Raw genomic sequence first — 16,817 nt, forward strand, 5'->3', positions numbered from 1 at the left:
GAAGAGCTACAGTATGTCACCAACCTTTACAACCTGAGAACTCTCAAAAGATTCCATTAGTATTGTCTCTGGAAGATTTTCCGCATCCATTAGAAGGAACACTGCTCTAATTCAAGGGTCCGCACCAAAGAAAAGACAACAAGCACTGAAGCCATGATACAACAGAACTAAATCTGTTGGTGGACAAGTCCTGTACTGCAAATTAAGCCAAGAAAGACTAAAGTGGATAGAAGCAGTTGTTGAAGAGACACCCTTCAGGCCTGGTTTACAAAAACCTGGATAAGCAAACAGACTTCCTGTCTGATGAAGCAGTTGAAAAGATGACGACCAAAGGAAAAAGAGGAGAACACAGATTTGCAGAAGCTGCACCCAGATAGGACATTCTGCCCCCAGTGCCCCAAGATCAGTGGCTTGAGGATGAGAGTCCTTGGCCATGTATGGGGACACAAATAATTTTGATGGGCATCATTCTCATTTCATATTACTACGAGTGATAATCTCAGATGCTGTATATCTCATGTATGGCATATAGTTTTATTAGTTAAAGGAGAACAGTCACAGTTTGTTACTTTTTAATACTGAAATGGTCTCTTTTATGTGGGAACTTTGAAAAAAAATCATGGTGTGAAACAGTGCAGCCACTTTTATAAAAATCACCAGAAAGCACTGGACTGCTAATGTCATTGGTCTAACATTGAGCATGTGGAAGAACTCAAATCCCAAGCATCAACGTGAACTGACATGCATGACCACCCTGTCCACTAATCTCTCCTTTCAAACTACTTGCATTTGCCTCTATGCAATTGGAACTGGTTTTATTACATTGTTGAACTTTTTTTTTTTTTTTATAAAAACATGCCTCAGTTTTGCATTGCATCTGCCTTTCCAGAGTTGCTGGAGGCGGAAAAGAACTTACTTGTTTGATTCTGATACTATGTGAAACAATATATGAATATGATCACCCCAATTTTCATGACAACATATCACAGAGTTCTCTACATCACTTCTAATTTATCATTCTTTATCGTTAAGGTATAAGCCTTATACAAGGAGTCTGATGGGAAGTGAGACTACTTTTGACGGAGTAACATCAGATACATGAAATCTTTTTCTTGAGTAGACGTGACCTGACCTTGTTTGTAATTCCTGTCATATTTTCAATCTGAAGGATGTCATTGCTGAAAAAGTCCTGAAAAGTTATTCCTCGGAGTCTTCTTTCATCACAGCAATGCCAAAGCAGCCAGAGCGCACGTGACAGTGGAAACACTGAAAGAATGAACTTCAAACTGTTGCCCCACCCTCCTTATCCATCAGCGTTGGTTCCTTCTAACTTCTTTCCTGAGATGAAGAAACACCCACATTGTTGCCATTTTAACATAGATGAAGCTGTCATGAATGATGTTGAGCAGTGGTGTGACTTGTAAGAAGTTTCATTTTCCCCAAAGGGTATCAAAAGAAAGGCGACAGAAGTGTATTCAACTTCAGGGAGACTAAAATGAAAAATCTTAAAATGGCAACGTGCTCCACCACTTCCTTCCCAAGTAGGCTCATTTCCTAGACAGATCTTGTACACTGATGATTACAGTTTTGACGATATATGGTGTCAAACAAGTTAATTTAATTTAATTTGCTCCTCTGCTTCATTTCCATTTGAGAGCATGAATGTATGAAATTATAAGACAGAGGTAGCAGATGAGCACTTTATTTAGTTTGAAAGATTCATTTCACACTACCACAGGGTGCAGTCATTACCATTAAAATTGGGACGATCTTGCCAGTTCTGATCACATGAATCAAAGTTTGCTACTTCCTGGAAGTTTGAAACAGGTTGTGATTTGCTGGTGATGATGGCAATGGCATTGATTCTTGGGATTTGAGTTCTTCCAGGAATCTAATACTAGGAAAGTAACATCACATTTTTTCTGACATTTTTTCATTAAAATAGCATGCATTGTTTCACAATGCGATTTTCCCAAAGTTCTCATATGAAAGACTACTTTGTGCTATTAAAATGTAATTGTACCCCCTTTAAAAAATTGGGGAGCTATCCAATCATAAAAAAGAAAAAAACAGCAGCACATATTTTGCTTACAATTTCCAAGTAAATTTTTCAGCTTTTCAGTAACTTGTTCAGATCTCAGTTCAAGCATCAAGTAGGTTTCAACATTGCCTCCATTTTCATGGAGGATTTTCTTTGGTGTTTTCACCACCCAGAGACAAGTAATTTAGATTCAATGCACAACCTGAATTGGTTCAATTTAACTAAGTGATATCAACTGGCATCCTATACAGGACTAGTTTGTCGGTTACTGCCGGGACAGATGTTGTCCCCCGAAAGCATAGGATAAGCACCTTCATGAAATGAACGAATAAACAATATGGAAGCTGGCATCCCAAGCAGGGTTGATTATCGTCTTGTTACCAAAAGCTGATCCAAAATGTCTCAGGTGTCTGCAACCTTGTAATTAGTTCAGAAAAAAAATCGACTGGAATAATTTAAATAATTTATTGTCAATGCAAGGAATTGTGAAAAATTATGTTATTTAACATGTCATTTTGTTTATATGTATTGTTTGTGTTCATGTGAATTAGTTTAAATTTAATTTACAAAGGTTGATTAAATTATTTCAGATTACACAAATAAAGATAAAGTTGCTTGCAATGTTCAAACAAAAAAAGGATGCTTGGTCTTTAGACCTTAAACATCCATTTTGAGTGTCACATGAAAGCAAGTGGTAAATGAACACATCATAGCAGGATTTGTCAGATTGATAATATTTTCCTTACGGCCTGGGAATTCCTTAGAAGAATTTGTAATCCTAGGGTAGAAAGCTACTATATGTTTATTAAATTATACTTATGTGGTTTGCTACCAACCCCTTGAAGTTCTATCACAAATATGAATAGATGGTAAATTCTACAAGCTTTATTTATTTATTTGTGTATAGCTGTGTGGACAGACACCAATAAATAAACAAGCCACAATGGCCAATATACAACAAATACACACAAACTGTAAATGCTCAGTAGCACTTTAATCTCTCACTTTCAAATATGGCAAATTTCCAACTTGCTCACCTTAAAATATTCTTTCTTGCCTCTGGATTATGCTCTTTAAATTTTACTCATATTAACTCTACATCAAGAGGGACCTTGAAGCTCTTCTTATGAGTCAAGTGAGTAGTCATATGCTCATGGTCAAGTTCACCCTAAATAGACTGAAACAAACTCATGGGTTTTGGTGGTCTCCAGCTGCCACTATACCTCCAATTAATATCTATTCAGCCATTATTGACTCAGGTTGATCATCAAAGCAGGCTGGTACCTATCTTGGCCTCGTCAGGTGCAATACATTACTCACTCAACTAAGAGAAATTCACAATTTCCCAAAGAATAACTATGCAGGAATGCAGAACCAATAACAACTGAAAAAATGGATTATACTACTTCCCTACTGGTCTTACACAACAACCCAGGAAAAAAATATAAATGATTTTAAGTGAAAATTAACATAAAACTATATTATGAACAGAAATACTAATATAATTAATTGCAACTCCCAATCCAAAAATTCAGCAACAATTACCTTTATAGACACAGTCCCAGACATATAAAACACAATTAAAGTCCAGTAATAACTGTTCCAAATGGTAACTAGCAGTTCAGATTTCTACAGTAGGAAAACTGTATTCAAAGGCCCTCAGCAGCACCTCATTTTTATGCTGAACAATATGAGAATTCCTACACTGAGGGACTGCCTGTAAGTGCTTTCTAATGAAGTTGGCTAATCTCTTTCTCACTCAGCTCCCACCTCTTGCACAGCAGAACAAATATTCTCCACTCATCCACAAGTGCAAATCTTGTTGACTACACCAGATCATTTATCATGGAATCACGCCACCACCCTTAGCAGTCCAGACATTTCCACTGTAGTAACTTTTTGCCCTACACCACCACTACAAGTGTCACAAATATGTTTACAAACTTCCACAAGACTTTAGAAACATTTATGGGAAAACACTGGGAGAAAAGATGAGTCTGTAAATGAAGCAAATGACCAAAACCAGAGATCAATGAGAAACAAAGACAGTCTCAAAGACATTCTCAAAATTAAGCACAGATTGCAAAAAAAGATTTAATCTCAGATAACTGTGATTTTGCAAGAGTCATCTTTTAAGCAATCAAGCAAAACCTGGTGCATTGTGAGAAGGAATCCCATGACAATGAGTGACATGCTAACCTTGACATAGCATAGCATGGAAGAAAACAAAATGGCATCGAAAAGGACAGAGAGAAAATGTTAACATCAAAAGAAAGAATCTGAATAAAAAACTGCTGCCAGAAAATGAACCCCTATGTCAAAAAACCCTAGAACACATGTAGGGCTGATGCAATTATGTTACTAGAGTCAAAGTCGGTAAAAATGTAATGACTCTGGCTAAATGTAAATTGAAACATAATGTGTTAATATTTCCAATTTCACATAAACTAATTTAAGTATTTTTTTTTCTAAACTTTTGATAAAAATATAACCTTTTTTATTTTGTAAGTTTTGACTTTTGTTTCATGTTACATAATATTTGTAACTTCTTCAAAAAATAATATTAAAAAAAACACACACACACAATGGCATCACTGCAGTCTTTAAACCCAAACTTTAACAAGTTAGGGTGCCGATAATTCATGCTGGCAGTGATAAAATGCCTTGTATGTTTTGTGTTGTGTGCTTTGAGTTAACATAGTTAATACATTACTGTTCAAAAATGTGGGGTCCAGTGGCGGCTCGTAGCTAAAATTAGTGGGGGTGCTGCTCCAGAAAATTTTTAGCCTTTGTTTTAAAATTGTGTAAAAGGAAACAAACATGTATAAAAAGAAAATTTATTCAGAAACCGAAAAAAAAAATTAATCAAATAGAATAGCTGGAAGCAGGATAATAATCTAATTCTACACTTTACCACATTCAAGAATATGGTACATGGTTTTTAAGCACAACACACGCAGAGTAAAAAAAAAAACACTACCTTCCACCAGCACGCCAGGGTCGGCACTGCGGGAGCAACAGTGCTCTCTCTCCCTCGCAGCTCGCGTGCAGCTTCCTATGTGCGCATGCGCACAACAGCCAAACACCACACCGCTGGAACTGTGAAGCGCACAGTTCCATACACAGATTTTTGTATCTTTTTCATAAACTGGAGGATAGCTACTGACATTAAGCTTAAGGATTATATATTGTACAAGTATAAAGAAAGAATTAAAGAAAAAAGGACTCATTATATTAAATGTTATCGATTATGTCAAGTGGAAATAGAGGGTGCTGCAGTTCCACAGTGCCTATATGCGAGCTGCCACTGCTGGGGTCACCAAGAAATGTTCATTTTTTTTATCAATATACCATTGTGATAAGTGGTCCATGGTGCTGTGCAGGTTTTAAAAGAAATAATCACATCCAGAGAGCGTGCAGGCTCAGAATGAGTGCAGGTGTGCACCTGACGGCAATGCACCAGCGTTGGCAGCCATGCTTTGCTCATTGTGCACTCGTGTGCAAAGGTGTGCGGATCCATCAGGTGCCTCATTAAGCCTTAGAATGGGCGGAGGGTCACATATGCCCCCAATCAAGCCAATATAAGAGGAACCTGCATGGCTGAGAGAGAAAGAGTGGACAGAGAAAAAGGACAGTGAAACAGAAAGAGAGAATGGAGGTTAAAGGAAAGAAGGATAGAGACGGCAGGAATGGGAGATGCCAGCGTGCAAGGGAATGGAGGTAGGTGGTTAGGAGCGAGCCTGGGGCTGAATTAGGCGCACTCCTATTGAGTGAAGTTGGGGAGTAGGAGTGGCCCCACTGAAGAATTGGCAGAGGGACCAGGGAGACCGAGCCAGGTGTTAAAGGTTGACTGCGCCTGTCAGAAGGACATTTCCTTTGGCTATGGAATCTGAACAGGGTAAGCTGGGGAAAACATCAGAATTTAGAAGGATGTACCAGGGCTTGAAAGTTTTTAAAGGACCACCGATTCCTGGTATGACTTTAACCTCATTTTAATGGATTTATTTATTGGATATTTATTTGGAACCTCCATAATCACTTTGATTTTATTGGATTACTTATTTAATGATTTGATGCACTGCACTTTTGAACACTGGTTTTGGGTTGGCTTTAATAAAACCACTTGACACTTTTTGCACCTATCCCTTGCTGCATGGGTGTGTCCTCATTTGCCCGGCTCATCTCATTTCATGATTATCGATGTTTCAGGTGGAAGAGGCTCCTGGATGTGACAAGGGAGCATGGAGCCAAGACAGACTGTCACAACCATTAAATTGATTTAATAATATAGCCAAAGCATTACTAGTTTGTATAATAACTACTATGGCCTGAAATGACAGATTTGTAAGTTATTAATTTATGGCTGCAAAGTAACTAGTTATTAAAATTAAAATCTGTTATCCTGTTCACTTGTGTTACAAGGTACTGGTATTCCTAAAATTCACTTCTGGGTTCACAAATGACCAAAATGAATCAGCTTTCACAGAAAAATCAGCACAATGGTATCTTGATAAAAGAAAGGTATCATTTCTCTCAAAAACATGAAAATTTCTAAATGACCTCAAACTTTTGTCCAGTACTATATATTGGCTTAAATTACAAATAGAGGAGTCTGAGGTACCATAAATCGAGGAGTCAAAGGTGTTGTGTACCAATGTCACATCCCTGTATTATTTTAATCACTTCATGGCAAACAGCAATTCTAACAATAGGCTTCAGACATGGCTTCACCTAATTGTCCTGACTCAAAGATAGTAGAGCAAGTCTCCATGTACGTGCTTCCTGCTCTATTTATGTAAATCTTTTAAAAGGGAACTTCTTATAAAGGAACTACCTCTCGCTGCCTTTGCCGAATGTTAATTATATCATTCCCATCCTCAAAGCCTGTGATAATAACTTTCAACATGCCAGGATGTAAACATATAATACTACAATACAAATACAAGACAACATTGCAGGGACAGAACATTGAAAAGGGTACAGGCCACAAATTACTCATTATAAAAGCGGACATGTAAGTGTTTGGGATATGGGAGAGAGTACCTGGTGGAAAAAACAAAGTTGACTCTGGAATAGTGCTCAAAACTCACACAGACAGTGCCTGGACTAGGCATGGAAACCAAGACCCTGGGGCTGTGAACCACCAGCACAAACTAGTACATCACCATGCCATCTGTCTCAATAAACATAGAAATTTCAAACCTACAGAAAGCCATTAAAATAATTCTACTACCTGAAGTACCAATCCATTTCTACAAAACTTTGCCATTATTTCCAGTATCATCTAACTTAGAACACAAGCTAAGAAAATTTTAGATTTTCTACATATAATTTTCAACAAAAAAAAACAAAAAACTGAGTCAACCTCAATAAATGTTGCCTTTATTAGCTAAAAAAACTACTAAATTAATAGCACTAAATATCCACTAAATGGCAGTAGAAGGTCAATAAGATGACATTGAATTTGCTTGGAAGAAATGGTACTTGGGGCAGCACGGTGGTGCAGTGGGTAGTGCTGCTGCCTCGCAGTTAGGGGACCCGGGTCCTCCCTGCGTGGAGATTGCATGTTCTGCCCTGTGTCTGCATGGGTTTCCTCCCACAATCCAAAGACATGCAGGTTAGGTGCATTGGTAATTCTAAATTGTCGTGTGTGTGTGCATGCCCTGCAGTGGGCTGGCGCTGTGTCCAGGGTTTGTTTCCTGCCTTGCGCTGGGATTGGCTCCAGGTGACCCTGTAGTTAGGATATAGCGGGTTGGATAATGGATGGATGGAATGGTACTTTGTTTAGAATTTATCTTATTCTTCTTCTTATATAGTGTACATATATAAAAATTAATTTTTGTCTGTTTATTCAAGCATCACTCAACAATCAATAGAGCTATTTCTACAAAGCCTTGAAGCTATTTCTGGTATAGTGTAACTTTGAATATAGCCCAATTAAATTTTTAGCTTTCCATATATAAATAAATAAAATATTAACTAAAAGCTGAGACAATCTCAAAAAAGTTACCATTTTCACTGGACTTTTGCACTTTTTAAACCTCAATATCATCAGAACAAAATGCTTTAACTTTAAAATTTAACTGGTTTAAACTTCAACAGAATTAGAAATTGAGTAACAGCCTAAGCTAATTTCAGGTGTTTACGTTGACCACAAAAATTGAGAATTTTTAAATGTGTTTTTGTGTTTGCCACCCAACAGCTCTTTAACAGTTTATTATATCAAAAATTGGTTCCTTCTCTGAATGTTCATTTTATGACAAAAAAAAAATATCAGTCATCCTTGTAATAACCTATCAAAACATATTCAGGGAATCAAACCTCCGTTCAGAATAAGAATGAGTTTACAGTATTTCTTTGCATAAGCCACTGTGAATTCTACCCTACTCTGTCAGCTATCTATTTATAGAGTTAAACTTTGTCATCTGAAACTAAGCTATTAAAATTCAAGCAGTTAAAATGAGGTTACACTTATAAAAAGCACTTTTATTTGGTGTTTTGTATTGTTATTTACAATCATTACATTCAATTTCCGATAAATTAAAGAGTTTATAGTCCCTCCTGGCAATCATTACTTTGAAAAGAAGCATAAGCTGGAGTTAAATTGTAGATAAAGTATGAGAACAGCAGTAAATTTGCAAGTATTCAGTGCTGTTCACTGGACTGCTTATTGATTCTATTTGCTTTACAAATGAACAATTTTCAAAATTATCTGTTAACTGGTTTGGGACATTACAGAATTTCTTTTGTTAAACATGGCTATTTGTTATTCAAATATTGTTAAAGCTCATGTTAACCTTAGCATTGGATAATAAGCATCATATAATCATAGCTATTGGTCAACAGTAATAAAAAATATTTAATAGGTGTATGTGTCATTTTTAGGAGAAGATCTTTGTTTGTTATTGTTACCTTGGTCAATTCACAAAAAATATGCACCACAAATTTCTACTGTAAAATGGGGATACTCTTGTAGTGACCTCAATCCCAGAATAATGCCAAGGAGACTGAACATAAGAGAGAAGTGTTTATTAGACAAACTAGGTGAAGAGCTCAAACAGGGAATATTCAAAGACTTCTGAAAGGTGATTTGTTTTCCAGTTTTCATGTCTTTCTACCTTTAGTTGGGGAATCTGCATGAGTAAAACTAGTTTTTTTGGGTTGCAGGCTCCAATTTTGACATCTGTTTATTTTGGAATTTGTTTAGAATGGGTCCAAATAGTTTGTATTATTTTCCCAATGATATTTTGTTTTTACATTTCTATGAAAATTGGTTCTGTGGTGTGCAGTACATGATGGCAACAGGATATTCAAGATTCAGATTCTCAAAAGGATTTAACATGTGTTTTCCTAGCACAGATTTTGGTGAAAGACTTCTTGCTGTGTTCTTGTTTTTCGATTGGCATTTAGGATTTGTCTATTGATTATATTGACTCCCTGAGTAAAAACTTTGCCCATTAGTTTGACTATATGTCTTGCTTCTGGTACCTTCTAAATCATATCTACTTTTCTGCCAACCAAAGCAGAACACAAAGTTCAAATAAATTAAATCGCTTTTGTATCTGTAGGGTTTGATTCTAGAAGGTGAGCTCTTAACTATAGTGTGAGGTGGATTGCCCACTTATCCTCCTAAACGACCACACCAGAAATCCCTTTACCTTCCATCCCGCCAGGTCTTGGCCTCTTTTTCCCACTAGTCAAACATTTGTACTTTTCTTACCACTTTAAATTTTAAGTGGATTAAGTAGTGATTAAGAAGTGTTATTATTTGGTACTTGACAAATGGATCATCATTAAACAGGCAAGGATTTGATACATAAGTCTGTCAAATTTTGCTGAAATCAAAATGTTACACAGAAATTATATCCACAATTCTTAAGTCATTAACAGACATTTAATTCTTAATCTTCCTAAATAATGTTCATCTCACCAAATATAAAATGTTGTTTTAAAGTTGCTGCAAACAAATCTTATCTGAGCCATCACAAAATTAAACCTAACCTTCTTTTTCATTTGGACCGATTTAGCACAAGTCTTTTGCTTTGTTGATCCAAAATTCATTCACCAATCTGTGCACTGCTGTCTTTACATCCACAGTTATCTCATGTCACACATCATATTGCCAACACTCCCTATCAAAGCTAGCAATGGCTGTCTCTGCAATTAACAACATAACAACATGGCACAAGCAATGAAAACATAAGATTAAAAAGCGTAACAACCAAAACAATTACAGAAATCTTTCCCAAAATTAAAATGAGACATTTTTTAATTAGATCCACACATCTTCCCTTATCAAACGCACACTGTACAAAAAAGGCCAGTGTAATGTGGGATAACTTCAAGGTTCTCATCCTATGTATCCTAGGGTCACTAAGCCACAGCTCCTTCTGATGACTTTTGTGGCCACTGAAGGACCGAGCTTTAAAGGACTGAGTTTCCAAGGCAGCTCACTTGTTGCCTATTTTGACGGTAAAAGAGGGAGATATTTTTTCATGTATTTCCTTCTGAGAAGGTTTTGCCACCTGTAGTTTTTTCCTCTCTGGCCTTGCAGTTTTACATGAAAAGCATTATAACCAAAGCAATTGCTGGTTCATGTGTTGTCTACACTCCTGAGATAACGTTATTTGCTCCATTTATGCTGGTTCTCCCGAACATGTATGTTGGTACACTTATCTGTTTGCACACTTGTTACTACAATGGCATATTAACTTACATTGCCATTGCCAGTACTACCTGTGCCTCTTTTATTGTAAGAGCCTCATAATACCCTGCCTGTCCTATAATAGCCTCCATAGCTTGCAGTCTTACATTTGATCAAATTTTCACCAGATATTCTAGAAGTACCATACCAAAAGTACTTACAAAGTTTGAAGTAAGAAAACCTAACCAAAAATGTATTTGAATGCTTATCTCATTCATTTAGTTGTTTCTTGCTTTCATATAGTAATTCTGTCATTTCTCTTTCACAGCAATATTGTTTCTTTTGTGGTTTTTCTGACATTAGCCCAGGTCCGTCTTAACAGCATCATAGGCCCCCAAGCAAAATAATGTGTTGGGGGCCCCTGTTTTGATAGAAAAACAGAAACATACATAGGCATCAGAAATATCATGGGCCCCTATGCTCCTGGGGCCCCTGGCCAGTGCCCATACATTAAGACGGCCTTGCACCCATTTAATATATATGTACGTTCACCTGTAAGGCCGACTATTTTTCATATGCATATTGAAAGGATTATCTTTTTTTTTCTTATTCAGGCCAGAAACAAAACTTTGGTCACCTCAAGTGAAAGAAGACGGTAAATCTCATCCATTTAAGATTAATTTGGAAGCTGAACAGCAAGTAAGTATAGCAAATTATAAAATAGGTCCATATCTGATTATTCCTGATGTTGCCTATTGCTTGTTCCAATTCAAATGATGTTGAGTATGCTCTCAGGATTCTGTTGAGAAGCAGGCACTTATGAAGGAATATTTCGGACAAAAATAAAGAATTAAAAAATAAATGCACAAATAAATAAAGGTATTGTGAAATGTGAGCATAAATAATGCATCATGAAACGTAATCATAAATAAATAAATGTGTCAAGAATTGTGAGCATAAATACAGTGGTGTGAAAAACTATTTGCCCCCTTCCTGATTTCTTATTCTTTTGCATGTTTGTCACACAAAATGTTTCTGATCATCAAACACATTTAACCATTAGTCAAATATAACACAAGTAAACACAAAATGCAGTTTTTAAATGATGGTGTTTATTATTTAGGGAGAAAAAAAATCCAAACCTACATGGCCCTGTGTGAAAAAGTAATTGCCCCCTTGTTAAAAAATAACCTAACTGTGGTGTATCACACCTGAGTTCAATTTCCGTAGCCACCCCCAGGCCTGATTACTGCCACACCTGTTTCAATCAAGAAATCACTTAAATAGGAGCTGCCTGACACAGAGAAGTAGACCAAAAGCACCTCAAAAGCTAGACATCATGCCAAGATCCAAAGAAATTCAGGAACAAATGAGAACAGAAGTAATTGAGATCTATCAGTCTGGTAAAGGTTATAAAGCCATTTCTAAAGCTTTGGGACTCCAGCGAACCACAGTGAGAGCCATTATCCACAAATGGCAAAAACATGGAACAGTGGTGAACCTTCCCAGGAGTGGCCGGCCGACCAAAAATTACCCCAAGAGCGCAGAGACGACTCATCCGAGAGGTCACAAAAGACCCCAGGACAACGTCTAAAGAACTGCAGGCCTCACTTGCCTCAATTAAGGTCAGTGTTCACGACTCCACCATAAGAAAGAGACTGGGCAAAAACGGCCTGCATGGCAGATTTCCAAGACGCAAACCACTGTTAAGCAAAAAGAACATTAGGGCTCGTCTCAATTTTGCTAAGAAACATCTCAATGATTGCCAAGACTTTTGGGAAAATACCTTGTGGACTGATGAGTCAAAAGTTGAACTTTTTGGAAGGCAAATGTCCCGTTACATCTGGCGTAAAAGGAACACAGCATTTCAGAAAAAGAACATCATACCAACAGTAAAATATGGTGGTGGTAGTGTGATGGTCTGGGGTTGTTTTGCTGCTTCAGGACCTGGAAGGCTTGCTGTGATAGATGGAACCATGAATTCTACTGTCTACCAAAAAATCCTGAAGGAGAATGTCCGGCCATCTGTTCGTCAACTCAAGCTGAAGCGATCTTGGGTGCTGCAACAGGACAATGACCCAAAACACACCAGCAAATCCACCTCTGAATGGCTGAAGAAAAACAAAAATGAAGACTTTGGAGTGGCCTAGTCAAAGTCCTGACCTGAATCCAATTGAGATGCTATGGCATGACCTTAAAAAGGCGGTTCATGCTAGAAAACCCTCAAATAAAGCTGAATTACAACAATTTTTGCAAAGATGAGTGGGCCAAAATTCCTCCAGAGCGCTGTAAAAGACTCATTGCAAATTATCACAAACGCTTGATTGCAGTTATTGCTGCTAAGGGTGGCCCAACCAGTTATTAGGTTCAGGGGGCAATTACTTTTTCACACAGGGCCATGTAGGTTTGGATTTTTTTTTTCTCCCTAAATAATAAAAACCACCATTTACAAACTGCATTTTGTGTTTACTTGTGTTATATTTGACTAATGGTTAAATGTGTTTGATGATCAGAAACATTTTGTGTGACAAACATGCAAAAGAATAAGAAATCAGGAAGGGGGCAAATAGTTTTTCACACCACTGTAAATAAAGTGTCACAAAATACTTTTTTTTGTTGCTTATATGTTTATTTAATTTTGCCCGTAATATTCCTCCAAATGCATTATGAAATACAGCTTGAAATAAAACTCAGTATCACTTATTAAATTTGAGAGTGGGCTCTAGCACATAGTGTGTTTTGATTTGTGAATCGTTTTCTGTAGAATGCTCGTGCCTAATTCAATACATCAGTACAGGAGAGGGAAGTAAATGAGATAGCACAAGAAATAATTGGAAAAATGCTTACTGCAGCTAGTGAAATTGATTATCCCAAATATATCACACATTTAAGAGAGAAACTTGAAGATTTATTAAAAGAAGTTACAGTGTTGGCGGCCCTTTTAGACTACAATATCAATTAAACTATTTTTGAAAATATCGAAAAACTGGTGCAATGAATACACGCCAGTTTAGTTAATGAAGTAACTTGTCCTCGATGCCCATCCTTTGACGTTCCAGCTGAGTAAATAGAACATTTTCTTTTACGCCATTTAAAGGTACAGTAAGGTGATATGGTGTATCAGAGAAGATGATCACAAGGCAAATGAGCCAGTGTGAGATACAGTGAGCTACACCATATAAGTATAGACACTTTGACAAGGAAAACCCAAAGCAGTGCCAACTAATAGTTTAAACTGAATATTTCACCCTTGTTTTATGAGTCTGAAGTCAGGTGCATATTCACAGTTACTTTTTCAGCCAGCTTTACTGCTTTGATCAGTGGCAAACATGATACTTTCTTATCTGTGTCTCACAGCTGGACAACTTACCAATCAAAACACAGCATGTGCTAGAGCCCACCCATTCAACCTTTGACAAGTGATACTGACAGTTTTATTTCAAGGCATATTTCATGACGCATTTGCACGAATATTATGGCAAAATGAAATAAATACAACAAGTCAGTCATTTTCCAACCCGCTATATCCTAACACAGGATTATTTATTCATGCTCACATTTCTTGACACATTTATTTATTTATGCTCACATTTCACAGTACTTTTATATATTTGTGCATATATTTAGTTATTGAATTTTGATCGAAATATTCCTCCATAGGTATTTATTAAAAAAGTTATACTATTGGGGAAGGTACTACTTCTATTGGCTCATACCAAAATCATAAAACTCATTCATCTTAAATATCACAATAAAACTACAAGAAAATTAAAACATAACCTTTATAGAAATCTGCACTACATATACCAACCTGACAATATTCTGTACTTTAACTTGTTAGGCAACAATTGCCAAGCCTCTTCTTAGTAGGAACATACAGTATAGTGTGGTAAACTTTACAAGTTATTTTACGACAAAAAGTAAAGAAGGTTGTATATTAACACAAAGTTAAATTTATCATGCATTTGTTCATTTTCTGAACCCACTTTTTTTATCACAGGGTGACAGGGAGCTATAGTTTGTCCTTAAATTGTCTTTTCACATGTCCTTTGGAGGTCAGAATGCAGGGTCAATCATTGTATAGCGCCCCTGGAGCAATTTTCAGGTTAACAAGGGCCTTGCTCACCATAGTACTAACACATCACCAAATTAAACACACAGTGATACAGATAACTAACAAAGTAAAGGAAACACTTGGGCATATCAGGGATACAAATGTATTTGAAAGCAGGTACAGTACTGGTATACTGTAGATGTGGTCATTGAAATAACTAAAGTAGCAGCATAGCATGCTTAAGGTCTTATGTAAAAAATGCTGGACAGATCAATAAAAAAAAAAAAGAGAGACTCTGTTAGGGCAACTTTGCTAGGAGATTTGCCCTGCTCACCTTGTGATGCTTTATGAGGAGTGATAGTCAAGTTGATATTGGCTTAGAGTTTTTGGGAAAAGATGTCATCAGCCACAGTTATCAAACACTTAAACTTCAACACAATTTTCATTTCAGGGTACTCTTATATACTGCTGTTCTCCACAGTCAATATTAAAGTATACTTACAAATATTTACAAATATGAAAGTGTAAAACTATACATTTACATACATAAGCACAGATCTATTGACTGTGCATATATAATAATATAAAAAGGGAACATGGTAACACATAGGTTGGTTTAGACATTCTATATCAGTATGCAGTGTCCCATATTCCAAAGATGCATACTTTTGATTGATTGATTGACTGCAAATTGGCCTGGTTTAGCAGAGTTTCTCCTTATGGGACTGATTCCTGACTTGTACCCAGTAGTAATAGAAAAAAATCTTTCTTCCAGTGTAACCCTATATCGCAATAAGTGGGTTCAGAAAACATATTCATTCATTCATTCATAACAGAGTAATGAAAATATCTCTCTCCTGCTCCCAAGGAGGGATTTAGGATTCATCAGTTTGATAAATGAATCAGAATTTAGGAATACATTAAGCAAAATCTGGAAATAATTCAAACGGGAGAACACAAGACCACCAATGCTCACTTAGCCAGTTAATACTATTTCATATATTTTATCTATAATTAGGTCTGTGATAGTTAAAATAACAGGAGTCTCAAATTTTCTCAATGAAATCATCACCCTAAAGGCATCAAGATGACATTATATTGAGCGATCTGGCAGAGTGTTTGGAAATCATTACAAAAATACCAAGAGACCTGGGGTTTTTTAATGAGCGTCAAATTGAAACTTCCACTAATGACTCCTACATTTTGTTTTTACTTCATTTAATTGCCCTCTGGGGTGTTTGTTTAGGAAGCAATGTGGGTGTTGAGTAGGTAGTAATGCAACTAAATTTCTTGCAGCTAGCTAGTGTTCAGGTGATTGTATCAAACTAAATAAATCTATTTCCATACTGTGCAGTTAAGAATTTCCCTCAACTTTTTTTTTTATAAAAATCACTGTAGAGTTTCATCAATAGGAACTGACATCACTTCAACATATATTGGTCTGTCTTGTGTTCATTTTCAACAATCAAGTCCAATCCCATCAATCTCCAGCTTTATCACACCCACAAAAGATTCCATGTACCATACTGTAAAAGAGTGGTGCAGTTTTCACATGATCAATCACAAACCCAGAGAGCAAGGCAGTCATTCCTTTAAAACAGCCTGGGTCTGATTAGAAATTCAGTACCCATTCCGGTGTACATGGAAGTTCCTAAGTAGGTTACGTTTCATTTGTAACAATACATAAAATATTCTAGGCTCAGTGTAGAAAACAATATATCCTAAAATAATTTCTCAACAATACCGGTCAGTATTGCTTTCTGCAGAAATGAGGGAATTAGGCACATTGCATGAACAGTCCATGAAATATGTGATACTACAATTGTCATAAAATTACCAAGAATTCAATACACCTGACTTTCATGAGAATTGGATAACAAATTAACTAAAAAATTGAATATGATGCAAATTCAAGGTCCAATTAAAAAATAAAGTATTATTCATTTTCTGAGTTGAAATATGGAATAATAGAGAAAGCCACTGAGAGTCAATTAGGTTAAATGTGTAATGTTATGCAAAAGATTAAATCATTTTCAAGTGGATTTACATTTATATTGTGAAATGTGCACAAAATATAC

General features: G+C 36.4%; 1 protein-coding gene and 1 long non-coding RNA gene across 4 annotated transcripts in view; one reads left to right on the forward strand and one right to left on the reverse strand.

The window, feature by feature from the left end:
- Window positions 1-16,817, reverse strand: part of LOC127527974 (uncharacterized) — a 209,729-nt gene that overhangs the window by 117,089 nt on the left and 75,823 nt on the right. The gene's annotated exons all lie outside the window — the stretch shown is intronic.
- Window positions 1-16,817, forward strand: part of LOC114651965 (PDZ and LIM domain protein 3-like) — a 68,289-nt gene that overhangs the window by 36,206 nt on the left and 15,266 nt on the right. For all 3 annotated transcript variants that reach the window (XM_028802097.2, XM_028802099.2, XM_028802098.2), the window contains exon 3: window positions 11,300-11,384. In XM_028802097.2, the coding sequence (XP_028657930.1) occupies window positions 11,300-11,384 (85 nt within the window). The remainder of the gene's footprint in view (window positions 1-11,299; window positions 11,385-16,817) is intronic.

This window comes from Erpetoichthys calabaricus, chromosome 5 (genome assembly GCF_900747795.2).
Source record: "Erpetoichthys calabaricus chromosome 5, fErpCal1.3, whole genome shotgun sequence".
Taxonomy (NCBI): domain Eukaryota; kingdom Metazoa; phylum Chordata; class Cladistia; order Polypteriformes; family Polypteridae; genus Erpetoichthys; species Erpetoichthys calabaricus.